This window comes from Perissodus microlepis, chromosome 2 (assembly GCF_051167445.1).
Source record: "Perissodus microlepis isolate ML-2025 ecotype Zambia chromosome 2, ASM5116744v1, whole genome shotgun sequence".
Lineage (NCBI taxonomy): Eukaryota > Metazoa > Chordata > Actinopteri > Cichliformes > Cichlidae > Perissodus > Perissodus microlepis.
The window spans coordinates 26,592,703-26,608,410 of record NC_140462.1 but is presented as its reverse complement, the minus strand read 5'-3'; the positions used below and the strand labels follow the sequence as shown (position 1 = coordinate 26,608,410).

Sequence of the window (15,708 nt, the reverse complement as noted above, 5' to 3'; positions counted from 1 at the left end):
TGGTGTGGTTGGACTCCTACAATTAGGCGATGAATCACACAGCGGCGGCAGAGCCAGTCACTGCAGCATGGCCGCTTTCCTTGTGTGGAGGACGACGGTGACGTTCACGAACGCTGTGCAATGTTAAACTAAAGCGGGGTTTCAGTCAATCCTGCTTTTTGTGTGTGTGTTGTTGTGGCGTGTGGGTGGTACTGAAATGTGTAGTTTTCCAGAGTGTTTTGACTGTGGGTGGCTTTCCTTCTTTGGTTTTTCAGTAAAACACAACCAAATATAAAGCTGTTATTTTAATAATTAAAAATCTAAATAATTATTAGGCTAAATATCTGGTACTCTGGCTCTATGATTATGCAGAGCAGCTCAAGTTAACGGAAGGATGGATGCTTAAAATCTGACAGCAGATTTAGAGACCTGTAGGAACCACAGTCGTGCTGGTAGATGGTTGATATTTTATTCACAGCTTTTTCATATATAAGACACTGATGATCTTTTAAACAATCAAAACCGGGTGAATTGATTCACAGATATTAAAGCAAGGCGCTGTTGCTATAATTACTTATTATTTACAATATTAAATCTGCTTCTTTCTGTGTTTGTAGGCTTTGATAAGAGGCTCTTCATGATGAGCAGCTAACACTGACTGCCGCACAACCACAGGAAGAGACGTGGCTGCTGCACCACCCACAGTTGACGCATGGCGGTATTAGGGGTAAGAATCGCTCTGTGAGGTTTATCGGTGCTTGAAGAAGTTAGAATGTTTTCACAATAACAGGAAACATCTTTTCCTTTCATCTTTTCAGTTTCTGTTTATGTATAACCTGTGATATTAACTGTCCTCTAAAAACGTTCTGTTTTGGTGTTATGATTCATAACAATGGTGAAATAATTGTTGAGCATTTGAGTGGTTTTCAAACATTTTATGTCCAAGGGAGACCGAAGAAGGAGCCAAAATTTCAAGGGACACTTATTGCCATGTTTACAGAAAATAGCCTTTATTTAATTAAAACATCATAATTTCTTCTTTGAGCTATATACAGCAGTATGGTTTAAAAAATGTACAGCTTTACTGCTAATAGGCAAGCAGCAGACAAATAAGTAACTCATCGTCAGCGAGTGTGACCTCTAACCCCAGGTTGCTCTCCGATGCATCCATCAGAGTGTGAATGTGTGTATGAATGTTAGTTAGACAGCACTAAAAACGTAGAAAAGTGCTTGTGTGAATGGGAATGAACGAGTTGTGTAAAGCACTTTGAGCGTTCAGATAGAGCGCTATATAAGAACCAGTCCATTTACCATTTACTTTAACAAAAGCACATGTTAAATTAACTCGCAAAATTCTTCCCATGAGCGGATGTCCCAGCAAATTTCCCCCCACGGTCAGACTGTGCATTGCTCAGAGAAACTAGGAAAAAAATGGAGAGCTACATCTCAGACTGTACAGGCCTTAGTATCCTCCTAAAGGTTGAAGCAGATGACGGTACGATTAGAAAAAGTCTGAACAAGTATTGAAGGTTTGAAAGGAAAGCCTCTTCTCTCTAAAAAGAAAATGACAGCACGGCTTAGGTTTGCAAAGCTGAATTTGAACAAACTACAAGACTTCTGGACCAAAGTGGAGATGTTTGTCCATAATGCACAAAACCAAAGACAGCATATCAGCACAAAGACACACCAGTCGTCTGCACGATGAGAGGGCTGAGGATTTGGGCACCTTGCAGTTATTGAGTCAACTTTGAACTCCTGTGTGTACCAAAGTATTCTAGAGTCAAATGTGAGCTCATCTCCCATTTGCTTGAAAGCTAAGGCATAGCCCAAAATGGGTCGTATAACAGAACAATGATCCCAAGCACAGCAGCAGATCTACAACAGAACAGACCTCAGCCTGACTGAGCTGCTGTGGTTGGACATTCAGAGAGCTGTGCATAAATGCAAACCTCACTGAAATGAAGCAACACTGGAAAAACGATTGAGCCAAAATTCCTCCACGGTGATGTGTTAAACTGATAAAATCATAAAGAAAATGATTAATTCAATGTATTGCTGCTAAAAGTGGTTCAACAAGCTCCTGAATCAGGTGTTTATTTAGTAGATTTACCGTTAGCTCTAGAAATGTGCCTTCATCTGATTATCCAGTCCTGTGAAAAACTGTAGTTCAAACTACTGCACAACATTTGGAAACCTCTGGCCTAATAAGAAACAGTTTTGGAAACTGAAAAGGTTTCACTCCGGTGGTGTTTTTTCAGTGCTTTACTTGAAAAGATCACATTTTGGGAGGCAGCTAAAGATTTGAATGGATAAATTAGCATCATATTTATTATTTAGTAATGAACTTAAACATTTGATTCTGCATCAAACTGCTTTTTTGCCTGAAAAATTGGTTTATTACTTATTTATTTTTTTCCCCCCCAGAAGTAATTATAAATCACAGATGTTCAGTTTAATATTATGGTAGCTAAAATATAAAGTTTCAAATTTAGAAAAATTTTATTCAGTATTTACCTTTGATCAAAAATATTTTATTAATCATCTTACCACAAACTTTTTCTATCATTAGTAAGTGCTGTTCGTTACGAACTCTTTAAATGTCTCTAAACTTGTGTGAAAACCTGATGTTTTGAGGAACATTTTTGATTGTTTTCCATCCTGGTGTGGAGACTCTTGAATCGGTCTGACAGTCAGGAAGGATTTCTGAGCAGCTTTGAGCCTCTAAATAATGAATGTTGGCTGTCTCACTGTCTCCTTCGCTGAGTGCAGCTGGCCATTATCTGAGGTATCCTTACTGGTTGTTGCACATCTGATCATTTGGCCTCAGCAGTCAGTCTGCTGTTGTCAACCTTTATGTCTCTGATTTATCTGTCAGGAAGGAAATATTGCAGCTTTTGCATATTAATTACATTTGATCCTTATGGTAAATTTACTAAACCATAAACACATGTATAGAGTGTTGGGTCTCCTCAGGGTGACTCTTCAAGGCTGAAGGGCTAGATCCAGTCACATAAAAGAGAAAGATGCCACTCAGACATCCTCTTCTAAAAATGATCTGTGACAGTGGAGATCAGAGCGAGTTTTAAAAAACAAAAATAAAGCTTTTCAGGTAGTTTTCCCCACTGTAATTCAGTTGTAACTAAGTCAGTACATCCGTCTCGATCTGAATGAGACGGACTAAAGCAAGGCGCTGAGGAAGGCCACACAGTGTCGGAACCACCAGAATATAAAAATGGATTTTGAGTATGCCTTTTGCTCGTTGTTTGCACGTGGAGGCAGCAAAACAGACAGAAGACAGAAGACCAAGACAGAGCTAAATGAAATTCAAGGTCAACTTAATGATTTATTTATCAGAAATTCACAAAAAGCCTTATAACTATGAAAGTGACCTATACAAGTGTGGTGTTTTGTCAACATATAGATAGTACCGTATAAAGACTTAAAATCTCATGTCACACTTGACCTTTGACCTGTTCTTCAAGGTAAAGGGTTTGATCTGAAGGTCAAATTAACAATGCCTTACAGAGTTTCTTACTGACACTGTTATTGACATATAGGGAATGTTAATTATAAGTTACAGGTACATTTAAAAAGAACGCAAAATGAATATATAGAAAATATTAATTTCCTTAAAAGATTCGAGCTCTCTGAGTGCTTCTTTTTTTGTAGTTTAAGGCTTTGTGTCTTTTTTTTTTATTATAAATAAATGATTAAGTTGACCTTAAGGACCACAATGGACGTAAGCCAAATTTTATTGACCCCATTCGACACACCTACACCTACCTAAGTGTAATCAGAATTCATTCTAAACCTTTCAAGCTATACTATTTACAGACAGACACAGACAGACACACAAATGCTACAAAAAAGATTATCAGGTGGAGTTGATCAGATGGGGTCACCAGTGTTGCTTGATGTAATCAAAATAGGCTGAAGTTAAGTTTAAAAAAAAATTAAATCAGAAGGAAAGACAAAAGCCATTTTCGCCTGTCGCCTTATCTTTGATTGAGCCTCAGTTTTGTTTATCAAGGCGACACTCTGTCAACTGTAAACTTAAGGTTTCCACCCAAAGCAAACGAACCAGTGAGTGTTGGTTTTCAGTCGTGTGTGTGTGTGTGTGTGTGTGTGTGTGTGTGTGTGTGTGTAAGCGGGGGCAGTGTGCATGTAGCACACAGCTGTTTGAGGCTTTATGCATGTGACGACTGTAGGAGCTCTGAACTGTAGTAGATTACAGTAGTTTAACAGAGGACACACATTTAAACTGGTTAAACTGGAGTAGGAACAGTTGAGATTTTCTAGCCTAATTTTAAGCATTTATTAAAAAAATATGAAACTCTAGTTATTTAGTACATAATTTTCAACTTTCCAGTAAGATCTGTGTTGTTTGTAATTTTATTTGTACTAATCTAAACAGATCTAAAAGGATTTAAAGTCACATTTTTAGCAGCCACTGAGTGAAGTTTCTGGTCTGACAGGTGAGTTGACCGTTAACACCCGAGCAGAGTTTCTGTGAGAACGGTCGACTCCCTAAAGATGCCCCTCGCAGAGTGAAACCACAGTTAGTCATGCTGTTACTCAACGCAAACTCAGCTCCTGTTTAGCAAATCACTGCTTTCAACATAGCTCCCGTGCAGCTCTGTTAAAGCATGAATCACCAGATGAGCAGCTCCCCCCGCAGCCTGTTCTGCCAGCCTGTCTGAGAGCGCCGCTACGCTCAGCTAAAGGCTCGGCCGATTTCGTCGTTAGTTCGAAGTCATTACTGCCAGCATTTGGTGATTCACCTGGATTGTCTCAGGTAGGAGGTAAATTGAAGGGAACAGCAGGGTTTAAATAGCTGCAGTAGGCTATAAAACTTTTTCTTCAAAGGCATCAAAAGATTAAAAACCCTGTTCTGACGAAAGCGTGAAAGATGGCTAACTGCTAAATTTGTCTCCTCCTCCAGAACCCCGACATGCTGACGAGGAAGATAAAGCTGTGTCACATCAACGCCCACATCACATGTCGTCTGTGTGAGGGCTACCTGATTGATGCCACCACCGTCACAGAGTGCTTACACACCTGTAGGTCCTCCCCACCCCTCACTCTGTGATTTCAAGTACTCTCGCTTCTTCTTTCTCATCTGCTCGCTTCTGTTTTTAAGTTTTCTTTTGTGTCTCTTTCTCTCTCTCTCTCTCACACACACACACACACACACACACACACACACACACACACACACACACACACACACACACACACACACACACACACACACACACACACACACACAGGCTGTTTTTGTCTCCCAGGATTTTTCTTGGCTCTTTGCCGTTCGGGGAAAAAAATCCTGGAGGCTGAGCGATGCTTCTGATATCTGTGCAGCGCCGCTTGTTGCTGTTTCTGTGATGCACCTGCTCTGTCTGTTGGTCAGGTTGACTGTTGCTTCTTCCTTTACTGTTTCTGCAGAGCATAATCTCAAAACTATCTTTATTTGTGCTGGTGTTTTCCAACAAATGGCTTTGAATATGAAGTAGATGCGCGTACAAAGACTCACAAGAGGGCAGACCAAGTATTCTGCACATTTATTAGTCTCATAAAAATATCAAACTAAGTCACCTCTTATGCATCAGGTGGGTGTTTTCAATAAAGCGCCGTGATAACACCTGGTTCATGCTGCAGGTAGAGGCGTTATCTTGTCTGATCCAATGCCTTAACCCAGACACAAAGACTCATCTAAACTCAAATCTGGATCCATGAGCATCTTTAGAGTTCTCTTACAAATTCTATGAAAATAAGTAGTTTTTTAGGACGCAACCTTAAAAACAGAGTTTAGTCAGCGTCTTCAGTAAAAATGATGAAAAACCCTCTCTTAATCAAAGCTGTGTCCACACTGGACGCGACCAGAAGTGACCATAGTGATAACCGCTGGTGACAGGAAGTGGGCGGGACCCGAGAAAAACTTTTTCTTAGTTTCCAGGCGAGCAACTGAAGAGACCAATAAGAGCGAAGAACACTATTAGTCGACATGTGGCCCGGTGGGATATACATTAGAGGATCGCCTAATTAGCTGGAGCCTGAAATGTTGCAAGCGATCGGCCACCAGCTTCAAAGCGATGCGTGAGCAGCCCACTGCTTTCAGTCTGGACGCAGCAATGGGACGCAGGTTTAAGCTCAACTCATGAAAATTGTGCCAGAGGTGATGATTGGGTCGACGTTCGATTTGGATCTTCATTCAGGATTTTTTTTTTCATCGCTGTGAGGACTGTGGATATTTCCCATCCTATCTGAAACTGAAAATTAGTCAAGTGGTTTTATTGTCATTCCAACCATGTGCAGCGGTACAGTGCAAAGTGAAATGAGACAATATTCCTCCAAGACCATGGTGCTAAATATGACATACAACAAACAATATAACAGACAATCAACACAGGACTACATAAAGTGCAATATACAAAAAATAGCAAACCAAAAAAAACAAAGACTGCAACACCAGACACAAACACAATAGTGCAATAGAAATGTGCAAAAAGTCACTTTTAGGTTCTTTATCCATGCATTGGTCTTGTTTTCCACAAACACAAAACTTTAATCCCTCTTTTCCCTCCAAACACACACATTCTGATCCTGCCTTTAACTCCTAAAGTTTCCTGGACTTAAAAAGACTCTTTAACCAGAATCTGAAGGACTGATTATAAAGGCGTTAAGTTTGACTGCTCACATTTTGTTTGTCTCATGAAGAGGCTCCTCGTGGCTACACTTTCTTACCTTTTAATTTTTTTTTAATATCAGCAAGTCTTAACCTTAATTAATGTTAATTTTTTTTTTTTTTTAACATGAGCTCCAGATATAAGGGCCACACTTACACCACCTGCTGGTTAGTACAGTTTTGGTGATAATAGGATAGTTTTGGACAGTCTGTTGCTGAAATACAGAGTGACCACTTCATTAGTGCACAAAAAAAATCAATCAGAGTTCACCTGTGATGATGACTGTAAGGTTTTTGTTATTGTGTAAATACATCAAATCTTAAGATACTTGGGGTCTTAGTCATGACATTACATAACATAAAGAGCCATTTCTTAAAAGAAGGAACCAAAAAGAGAAGTCTTTGCAGAGGACTGGTTCATATTGGAGAACATGTGTATGCAAGGTAAGGAAAAATGCAACTGAAAATTATTTTGGTTAAATCAGATTCAAAAACTGATATCAAAAACTTTTTTAAAAATTTCTTGGAACTTCTAAACCTTTTAAAGTCGTCTGTTTAGACATGGAAAACTGAGTTGCATAAAGGTAGAGCCTATTTTAATGTATTTTGCTGGTGTACTTAATAAAATGGCATGATCGGCATGTAAAAACAGAAGCAAAGTCTGGCAGAGCTGCTTTAGAGAGAGTCAGATACGTTGCACTGGTTGTTGTTGGTTTGTGCTTTCTGGTGCGTGAAACCAGACTGCGCTCATGCAGAAAGTCTGATTCTGTGTGTTCACCGGCGTCTGATCGTAACGGCTGCAGAGTTCATAATAACTACTGCGTATGAGCTGATTGTGCTTTTGAAAAGTAAACGAAGTAATCCAGGACTCCTCAAAGGCCAAGAGAAGCTAAAGTGCAGCTTCAGTTGCAGCGCTTCCGAAATTAAAATGTTTTCTGGTCTTACAAGATGAAACTGAATGGCTTTCATTTGGAGCATTGGAGGTAATTTACAGATTAAAGGCCTTTTTAATGGAGTTTGAAAGTTCGGTCAGCAGCCAATTTGATCGCGGATTTGATTAGTGGGCGAGTAACTGAGAGTTGCTCCATGTATTGGCAGCAATAAGTAAGAAGTTGATGTTTTTAATGTAGAAGGAGCTTTGCAGAAGAAATGAAAACGACAAAAAACCAAGAACAAAGAGGAAATAAAAGGCTTGACGACATCAGAAACCTCAAAGGCGAAGGAAATGTTGTTTTTGGTTTGTTTGTGCTTTTTATAACTTTACAAGAAATCGTGTTTACTCTGCTTCTGAATTTCTTTGTTTTTTTTTTGTTTTTTTTTGCTGATTTGTTACAGATCTGATCACACAAAGTTTAATATTAGACAAAGATAACTCGAGCATACAAAATGCAAACCAGACATGTAAAGCCAGGTGGCTGCGTCTTTACAGGGTTAAAACCTGCATCACTGCCATTATGTCAGTTTTTCCACAATCAAAGCTGAAAGAGAATGAAACAGTGCAGACTTCATATTTTCAGCAAATGAGATGGTTGAGTTTGAATAACTAGGCACCCGATGGGGTATTTTGTTTTATTTTTATTTTTTTAAAATAAAGTTCTCAGTAGGTTTTAAACCTTTTGAAGGCGTCTGGCTTCACTTCCTCCAACTTGTCACCAAACACTTCCTGAATACTGAGTGAGGCCTGGTTTATCCTGCAGTCTCACTTTTAATCAAGTCATCACGTGCTGAATGGTTGCACATTGTTTAGCATTTTATTGCTTTTTTTTCTCAACCTTGAATTTGACATTTTGTAATCCCCGCAGGGGTCTCCGAGTTGTCGAGGTCTTGGTCGTTCCCACCCCCCCACCCCACCCCGCAACCTTAAGTGCCTCTAATGCTCACATGAGAGTCTTTAGATTGCCTAGCTAACCACACCAAGCTGCTCGTGTTGGCAGATTGAGATGGCTGTTTTTGTGAAATCACAATTTTCTGATAGTGCAGGATAATAAAAAGTGTCCTAGCATTCTGAGCTGGGGGGCGCTCTCACCCCCTGTGGAGCAGCTTAATCGAACTTGACACATTTATTTCAGGAACAACACACTCGGCATTTGGGGAGATTAAAAAAATGATTTGATAAATTAGACACTGATTAGAGCAGAACAGTGAAAATAAACATAACCCCGTATCAGACATGTGCTGGAATATATGTTAAGATAACCACAGACATTTTAGTACCTCTCTTGCCCACTAGAGGGAGCTCTTCACTCACAGATGGAAGCCCCTCTGCCCACTTAAGGCGTCAGAGTCCAGACGTGACGCTTTGACTCTCCCTCTCACTTGGAGAAAGGCTCCACCATTGGAGAGTGGAGACAAAGAGATTCACATCACGTCACCACTGCAGCTGTTCTGACAGATCGAGCTCTATTGTCACAGAAACGGGAGGGAAAAAAAGTGTGGCTGAGATGGGTAAAGTGGTGAACCACGTGCTGCAAATTACAGTGCTGGGTTGTACACAACATGTGCTGTACACATGAAGGGATCCATAGGTGAGGGGTCAGTTTCTTTAAGCACAGGCATTGTTGGCAGTATGAGATTCATTAGGTGCCAGTTTGTGATCCAGTATGTCTTTTTTTTAAATTAGTGCATCCTTGGATTACTTGATTATCTCACTGTCTCGTGTATTAAATGGTAAGTGGCCTGTATTTATTTACAGCTATACACACAGTCGGTGATGGATGCTTTTTTTTGAAGCTAAGACTTTTTCACATGCAGACTTGTGATTAGTGAGATGACCCGCTGTGCCACCTGAGCCACCTCTTACTCAAATCAGCCATTAAAAAACTCATCAACCGTTTTAATGAGCAGAAATATTTCAATGTTTCCTTGGGTGATGCTTTTATTTACAACCATTTAATAAGAACTCAATGTGAATGAGCAGGGTCAGGAAATAAGGGCGCAGCCTGTCTGACTGGGAAAAGGAGACAAGATTATTAATGGAAACATTTGCAGGTTGTTGTTTGAGCTAATGCTCTTATCGTTCAACAGTGAGTGCAGCTAGGGAATCGGCTTCTATAATGACTTTAAAGTTGTAAGTTGTTGTTATTATTTTTTTAAATTGAGAAGATCCATAAAAATCCGTAAGATTTAAGGAGATTTTACAGTGGGGAAAAATAAATGTATACTATATTTGAGATTAAAGAGAGAGGCTGTCTTTAATACCTATGTAGTCTAGCAGAGAGCACTGATGCTTATCATTTCTGAACTACATCATCTTGTCACCGAACACCTGCTTACATAAGCTGATGTCACTTTGACCATTAAATATCAGCTGGAGATGGTAAAGTTCGCCTTGGTCAAGTTTGCTAGCTGCCTCACGAAGCCCCTGAACTTTGCAGACAGACTGACTTTAATCACCTTCAAAAAATAAACTAAAGCTGTTAGCAATCAGTACTACCTTTGAAATCTTGCTATATTGTGTTTAAGAGTTCTCAACTGGAGTTGAACTGGGGTCAGGCTGGTGAACCAGTACAGTGTAACCATTAAGGACACATTCTCCTTTACGCCCCAATGGCCTGGAAAAGCAAAGCCTGTTGAAGAAATGGGGATCAGACTAAAAAGACATTAAAAGGTGTAAGAATACATGTCCAAAAACACCCGTTGGTAAAATTCTGCCTCCTGGTGGTGAGAGTTTTAGTTGCATTTTAAAGAGTCTAACTGATGCGGGGTGTAATGGTTGACCAAAAGATCAAATTGGCCAAGTGTGTTTGAACTTTAAGGTCATTCGTAGATGTACATGAAGAAAGAAAGAAAATAAAGGTACACAGCAAGTACAACAGCGCTGCACAGAGATCAACGAATGCAAACTCGAGTGTTAAAAAGCCGAGGAAAACAGTTTGCTTTTCATGTATTAAGCAGGGAAATCTAAAAATGTGTGGCATATTTTTTTCTCTACAAATAAAGACCTTGAATGAAAGATGCTCTGTGTGTGTGTGTGTGTGTGTGTGTGTGTGTGTACGATGAAGAGTAACCGTACATTTCTGCTGTGCGTCTCCAGTCTGCAGAAGCTGCCTTGTGAAGTATCTGGAGGAAAACAACACGTGCCCCACGTGTAGGATTGTTATTCATCAGAGCCATCCACTGCAGTATATCGGGTGAGTAAGGAACCACCGCAAAGTACACACACACACACACACACACACACACACACACACACACACACACACACACACTCTCATTCACACACACACACACACTCTCATTCACACTTTGAGTGCCATCAGCTGTGCTCTGCCAGTAAACAAACTGCCGAGGACCAAAGAGCCGGCGGTCCTTTTCCATTTGATTTCTGCTCTTCTGCAGGAAACAAAAAGCCTCTCGGGGTGGTCCGGCTGCTTTCTTTTGTAGATTTGCACCACGCACAAAAACACTTAAAGCCCACACCCATTCACAGCTCTGTTTTCTGCACAAGAGTCTAGAAAATACATGCTCATTGTACAGTTAGTACAATCAATGTATTATTAAACTTTAACCATTTAAACATGGAGGGCTGAGAGTGAGCAGCTTCTCACATTAATCACACAAGTCGGTGTGATTTCATTGATTAGGTTTGCCTGTAATCTGTGGCTGGAACGATAACAGCTCTCCCCGTCTGTCTTACACGATAACATCGGTGCAGAAGGTTGTTACTGTTAGTGATGCAATTATTACTATGATTTTTACAATGATTTATTTATTTATTTTTGCCTGCATTGCTCACCTGAAATGTTATCTGACTCAGGAAGGACGGCGGTTACATTTTTATTTCCCACGTTTTTCTCCTTTTTTGGATGTGCAGTAATACTTTCGAACACCCGTTAAAAAAACCCCAACTTTGGGATCTGTGGAGTTTCCCTCTACTCTTATTAAAAACTAGTAAAATACACGAGCTAAATTATATTTTTCTCTTTAACCAAAGCAAAGAGATCCCTTTATCCACATTGCACATTTAAAATGTAAAAAAACAGCTGTAGCCCACTGAGATCCAAAGATACTCATTGTCTTATTTTTATGTTTTATTTGCTTACGCTCAAAAATCTTCAAAAGAACAAACATGTCTGTGTGCATTATAAAGCGTGGCTCAGTTGCTATAAAGTAGATATACAGTAGATGGTCCTGCAGCTATGATCATAAACCGCTGCTGGGATTTTGCATCAAAGTGGCATCGCAGCTCGGCGTTCCCCACTGTTTCTTGATAACTAAATATGAAAAAAGGAAAGTTGTACTTCAAGTCTGTTAATTGAGTAGAGATAAGTGCGTTGACTTTTGTAAATATCTTATTGCTTTTGGAAGCAGTCTCCGGCTGGTTAAATCCTGCTCTGCGAAGCATCGTGTGGTGTCTGCCCCTCTGAGCGCTCACGCATTAACGTCTGATAAATGTGGCACACAAACCTAATGTGCACCAGCAATTTAGTCATTACTGTGTAAACTGCGCTTTCTGCAGACTCATTGTTTTGCAGGAAATGCTCCATTTCAAACGCATTAGCTCTCTGCGCAGCTGGTCCCCCCCCCCCCCCCCCCTTTTTTTTTTCTTCCTCCCTTCATTGTTTGCAGGAAATTGGAGCTGATGGAAAACATCACAAGTGATTTGAAGGAAAAACGCCCAGCAGATGACAAGCAAAACCCCATCTGCTCATTGGGAAGATTGATCAAAGTTGATGTTTGAGATTTAGGCTTAAAAATCACAGTCAGATGTCTCTTCAGAGAATCAGCTGGGCAGAACAAATCCTGCCGCTCCGCCCGCCAAATGTGGCTTTCTTTGATTGTTTTAATCCATTTTGTTTTCACATACTTTAAATTGTTGCGGTTACATGCGTGCAAACAGCTTGGGAATCAGTAGCTCTGGGAAGGAAATGTGCACATATTGTTGCCACTTGGTCTCATTTACTTACTTCAAAACAGGGTGTTGATTCATGCCACTACTTTTTTTTTTAATGATATAGTTGTTACATTTATATTTTGGTTTCTATGTGTGTTAACATTTAGAGACAGTTCAGGGCTGCTGGATCATTTTATTTAGAGTTAATGTGCACGTCACTCTAATGTTTTCATAGACTTTTAAAACAGAGTCCATAGAAGGAGGAGAACAATGCCTGTAACTCAGTGTCCATGTGGAGTTGGCCACTGCTAGCCAAGGCTTATCTCTTCTTCAGGAAGGAGATCATGTGATAAGGACATGGTGGCATGGGGGAGGGAAAGACATGCAGTGGCTCATAAGACCCAATCAGATGTGGGCGTGTGAGACTGCAGTCGTTTTAGTTGGCACAATCACATTTTAATTGTTGGGTTCTTTATGCTCTTATTTGCTTCTTTATCAGTGATTGCTCAGGTGATTTGCACAGGGCTGGATGATGAACACACTCATTGTCCATTTTTTTTAATGGGATATTTATTTGACCTTTTAAAGTCTCATGATTCAGAAACTTCCAGGCGGGATCAGGAAATAAAAACACAGAAACACACAAAGTATTTGTGATTTTTGTCTACATTTCTCTCAACTTGGACATTTTTAACACCAGTAACAGATCTCAGGGCTATAATCAGTTTTGTCCAGCAGGGGTCAGTGTTTCCCTGCTTTTTTGCAGGGGTTCAATCCTCAGCATTAGGTGGCTAATTTCGGTCCCTGATATGACTCCTCCTCAGTGGACAGCAGGGGAGACAAACATGTCACATTTTTAGAGTTTTATTTATTCATTTTTCTCCTCCATAACCTTGCAACAAACAGCACACTTTGTCTGTTAGCTGGCTGTCAGCACTGGGTGTCAAAACACACCATCACACATAACGCGTACCCACTGTGCACCATGTCACCAGCACGGGGGAAGTGGCCATTTAACCATTTAACACTCTGACAGAGCGCATGCTGAACATCAGCCTTTGAGGGTGTCAGTTGGGGCTTTGTGAGATTATTTTCTTGCACGTCACCTTGAGATTTTCAGTCATTTAACAGGATAGTGTTTTACAGTGCAGGGTGGCAAGAACTTATAGTTTTACCTCAGGGCATTTGCAGCATGTCATAACAGGATGCGCAAAATCTACAGGTTCTCAATAGTTCAACCAAATGTTATTCCACCCTCTCAGACTGCTGCATGCAGAGGCCGGACTGATTATGCAGCATTACATACAAGGAAAAAAATTAAGGGGAATTTTGATAAGAAAAGAAACAGCAGAATATTGTTTCCCACGTTCTCTCCTATCATGTTAATGATCTCATGACTTCAGACTCAGTTTTTTTTTTTTTTGTGGATTCCAGTCCAGACTTGAAGGTAGGGATCCACTGCTGTGAGTTACAAAAACATGCAAATGTGTTATGAAGTTGTGCATCTTTACCTTGTTAGCTGTGAGTTTTTGAATCTCTGGGTTTGAAACTCAGTTGCTTTTCCCTTTTTATAATGTTAATTTTCACTGCGTGTTAAAGTAACTAATTATTTTCTTGTCTCTTATAGCCATGACAGAACAATGCAAGACATTGTCTATAAGTTGGTACCGGGACTACAAGAGGGTAAGTGTTGTGTATTTATTTACAGGGAGTGCAGAATTATTAGGCAAGTTGTATTTTTGAGGAATAATTTTATTATTGAACAACAACCATGTTCTCAATGAACCCAAAAAACTCATTAATATCAAAGCTGAATGTTTTTGGAAGTAGTTTTTAGTTTGTTTTTAGTTTTAGCTATTTTAGGGGGATATCTGTGTGTGCAGGTGACTATTACTGTGCATAATTATTAGGCAACTTAACAAAAAACAAATATATACCCATTTCAATGATTTATTTTTACCAGTGAAACCAATATAACATCTCCACATTCACAAATATACATTTCTGACATTCAAAAACAAAACAAAAACAAATCAGAGACCAATATAGCCACCTTTCTTTGCAAGGACACTCAAAAGCCTGCCATCCATGGATTCTGTCAGTGTTTTGATCTGTTCACCATCAACATTGCATGCAGCAGCAACCACAGCCTCCCAGACACTGTTCAGAGAGGTGTACTGTTTTCCCTCCTTGTAAATCTCACATTTGATGATGGACCACAGGTTCTCAATGGGGTTCAGATCAGGTGAACAAGGTGGCCATGTCATTAGTTTTTCTTCTTTTATACCCTTTCTTGCCAGCCACGCTGTGGAGTACTTGGACGCGTGTGATGGAGCATTGTCCTGCATGAAAATCATGTTTTTCTTGAAGGATGCAGACTTCTTCCTGTACCACTGCTTGAAGAAGGTGTCTTCCAGAAACTGGCAGTAGGACTGGGAGTTGAGCTTGACTCCATCCTCAACCCGAAAAGGCCCCACAAGCTCATCTTTGATGATACCAGCCCAAACCAGTACTCCACCTCCACCTTGCTGGCGTCTGAGTCGGACTGGAGCTCTCTGCCCTTTACCAATCCAGCCACGGGCCCATCCATCTGGCCCATCAAGACTCACTCTCATTTCATCAGTCCATAAAACCTTAGAAAAATCAGTCTTGAGATATTTCTTGGCCCAGTCTTGACGTTTCAGCTTGTGTGTCTTGTTCAGTGGTGGTCGTCTTTCAGCCTTTCTTACCTTGGCCATGTCTCTGAGTATTGCACACCTTGTGCTTTTGGGCACTCCAGTAATGTTGCAGCTCTGAAATATGGCCAAACTGGTGGCAAGTGGCATCTTGGCAGCTGCACGCTTGACTTTTCTCAGTTCATGGGCAGTTATTTTGCGCCTTGGTTTTTCCACACGCTTCTTGCGACCCTGTTGACTATTTTGAATGAAACGCTTGATTGTTCGATCATCACGCTTCAGAAGCTTTGCAATTTTGAGACTGCTGCATCCCTCTGCAAGCAGGGCTCGCAAAATTTCAAAATCCCTGGTAGCCCTTCGGGCAGGGACTCTTCAGTTTTTGGTAGCCCAAAATAAATTTAAGTAGCCCGAATAAAAAAGAGAGCAATTTTTTGATTGATGTTTTGTTTCCGTTACAATATTATACTTTAATGTATAATATTGTAACGGAAACAAAACATTAATCAAAAAATTGTTTAAACACAAATTACAACATT

General features: G+C 40.2%; 1 protein-coding gene across 1 annotated transcript in view; it reads left to right on the top strand.

The window, feature by feature from the left end:
- The window catches only part of pcgf3 (polycomb group ring finger 3), a 76,320-nt gene that overhangs the window by 35,947 nt on the left and 24,665 nt on the right, over nt 1–15,708 (top strand). Inside the window, exons 2-5 of the mRNA XM_084953804.1 lie at nt 597–706; nt 4,922–5,039; nt 10,698–10,794; nt 14,125–14,180. Coding sequence (XP_084809930.1) covers nt 692–706; nt 4,922–5,039; nt 10,698–10,794; nt 14,125–14,180 — 286 coding nt within the window. The 5' untranslated portion in view covers nt 597–691. The remainder of the gene's footprint in view (nt 1–596; nt 707–4,921; nt 5,040–10,697; nt 10,795–14,124; nt 14,181–15,708) is intronic.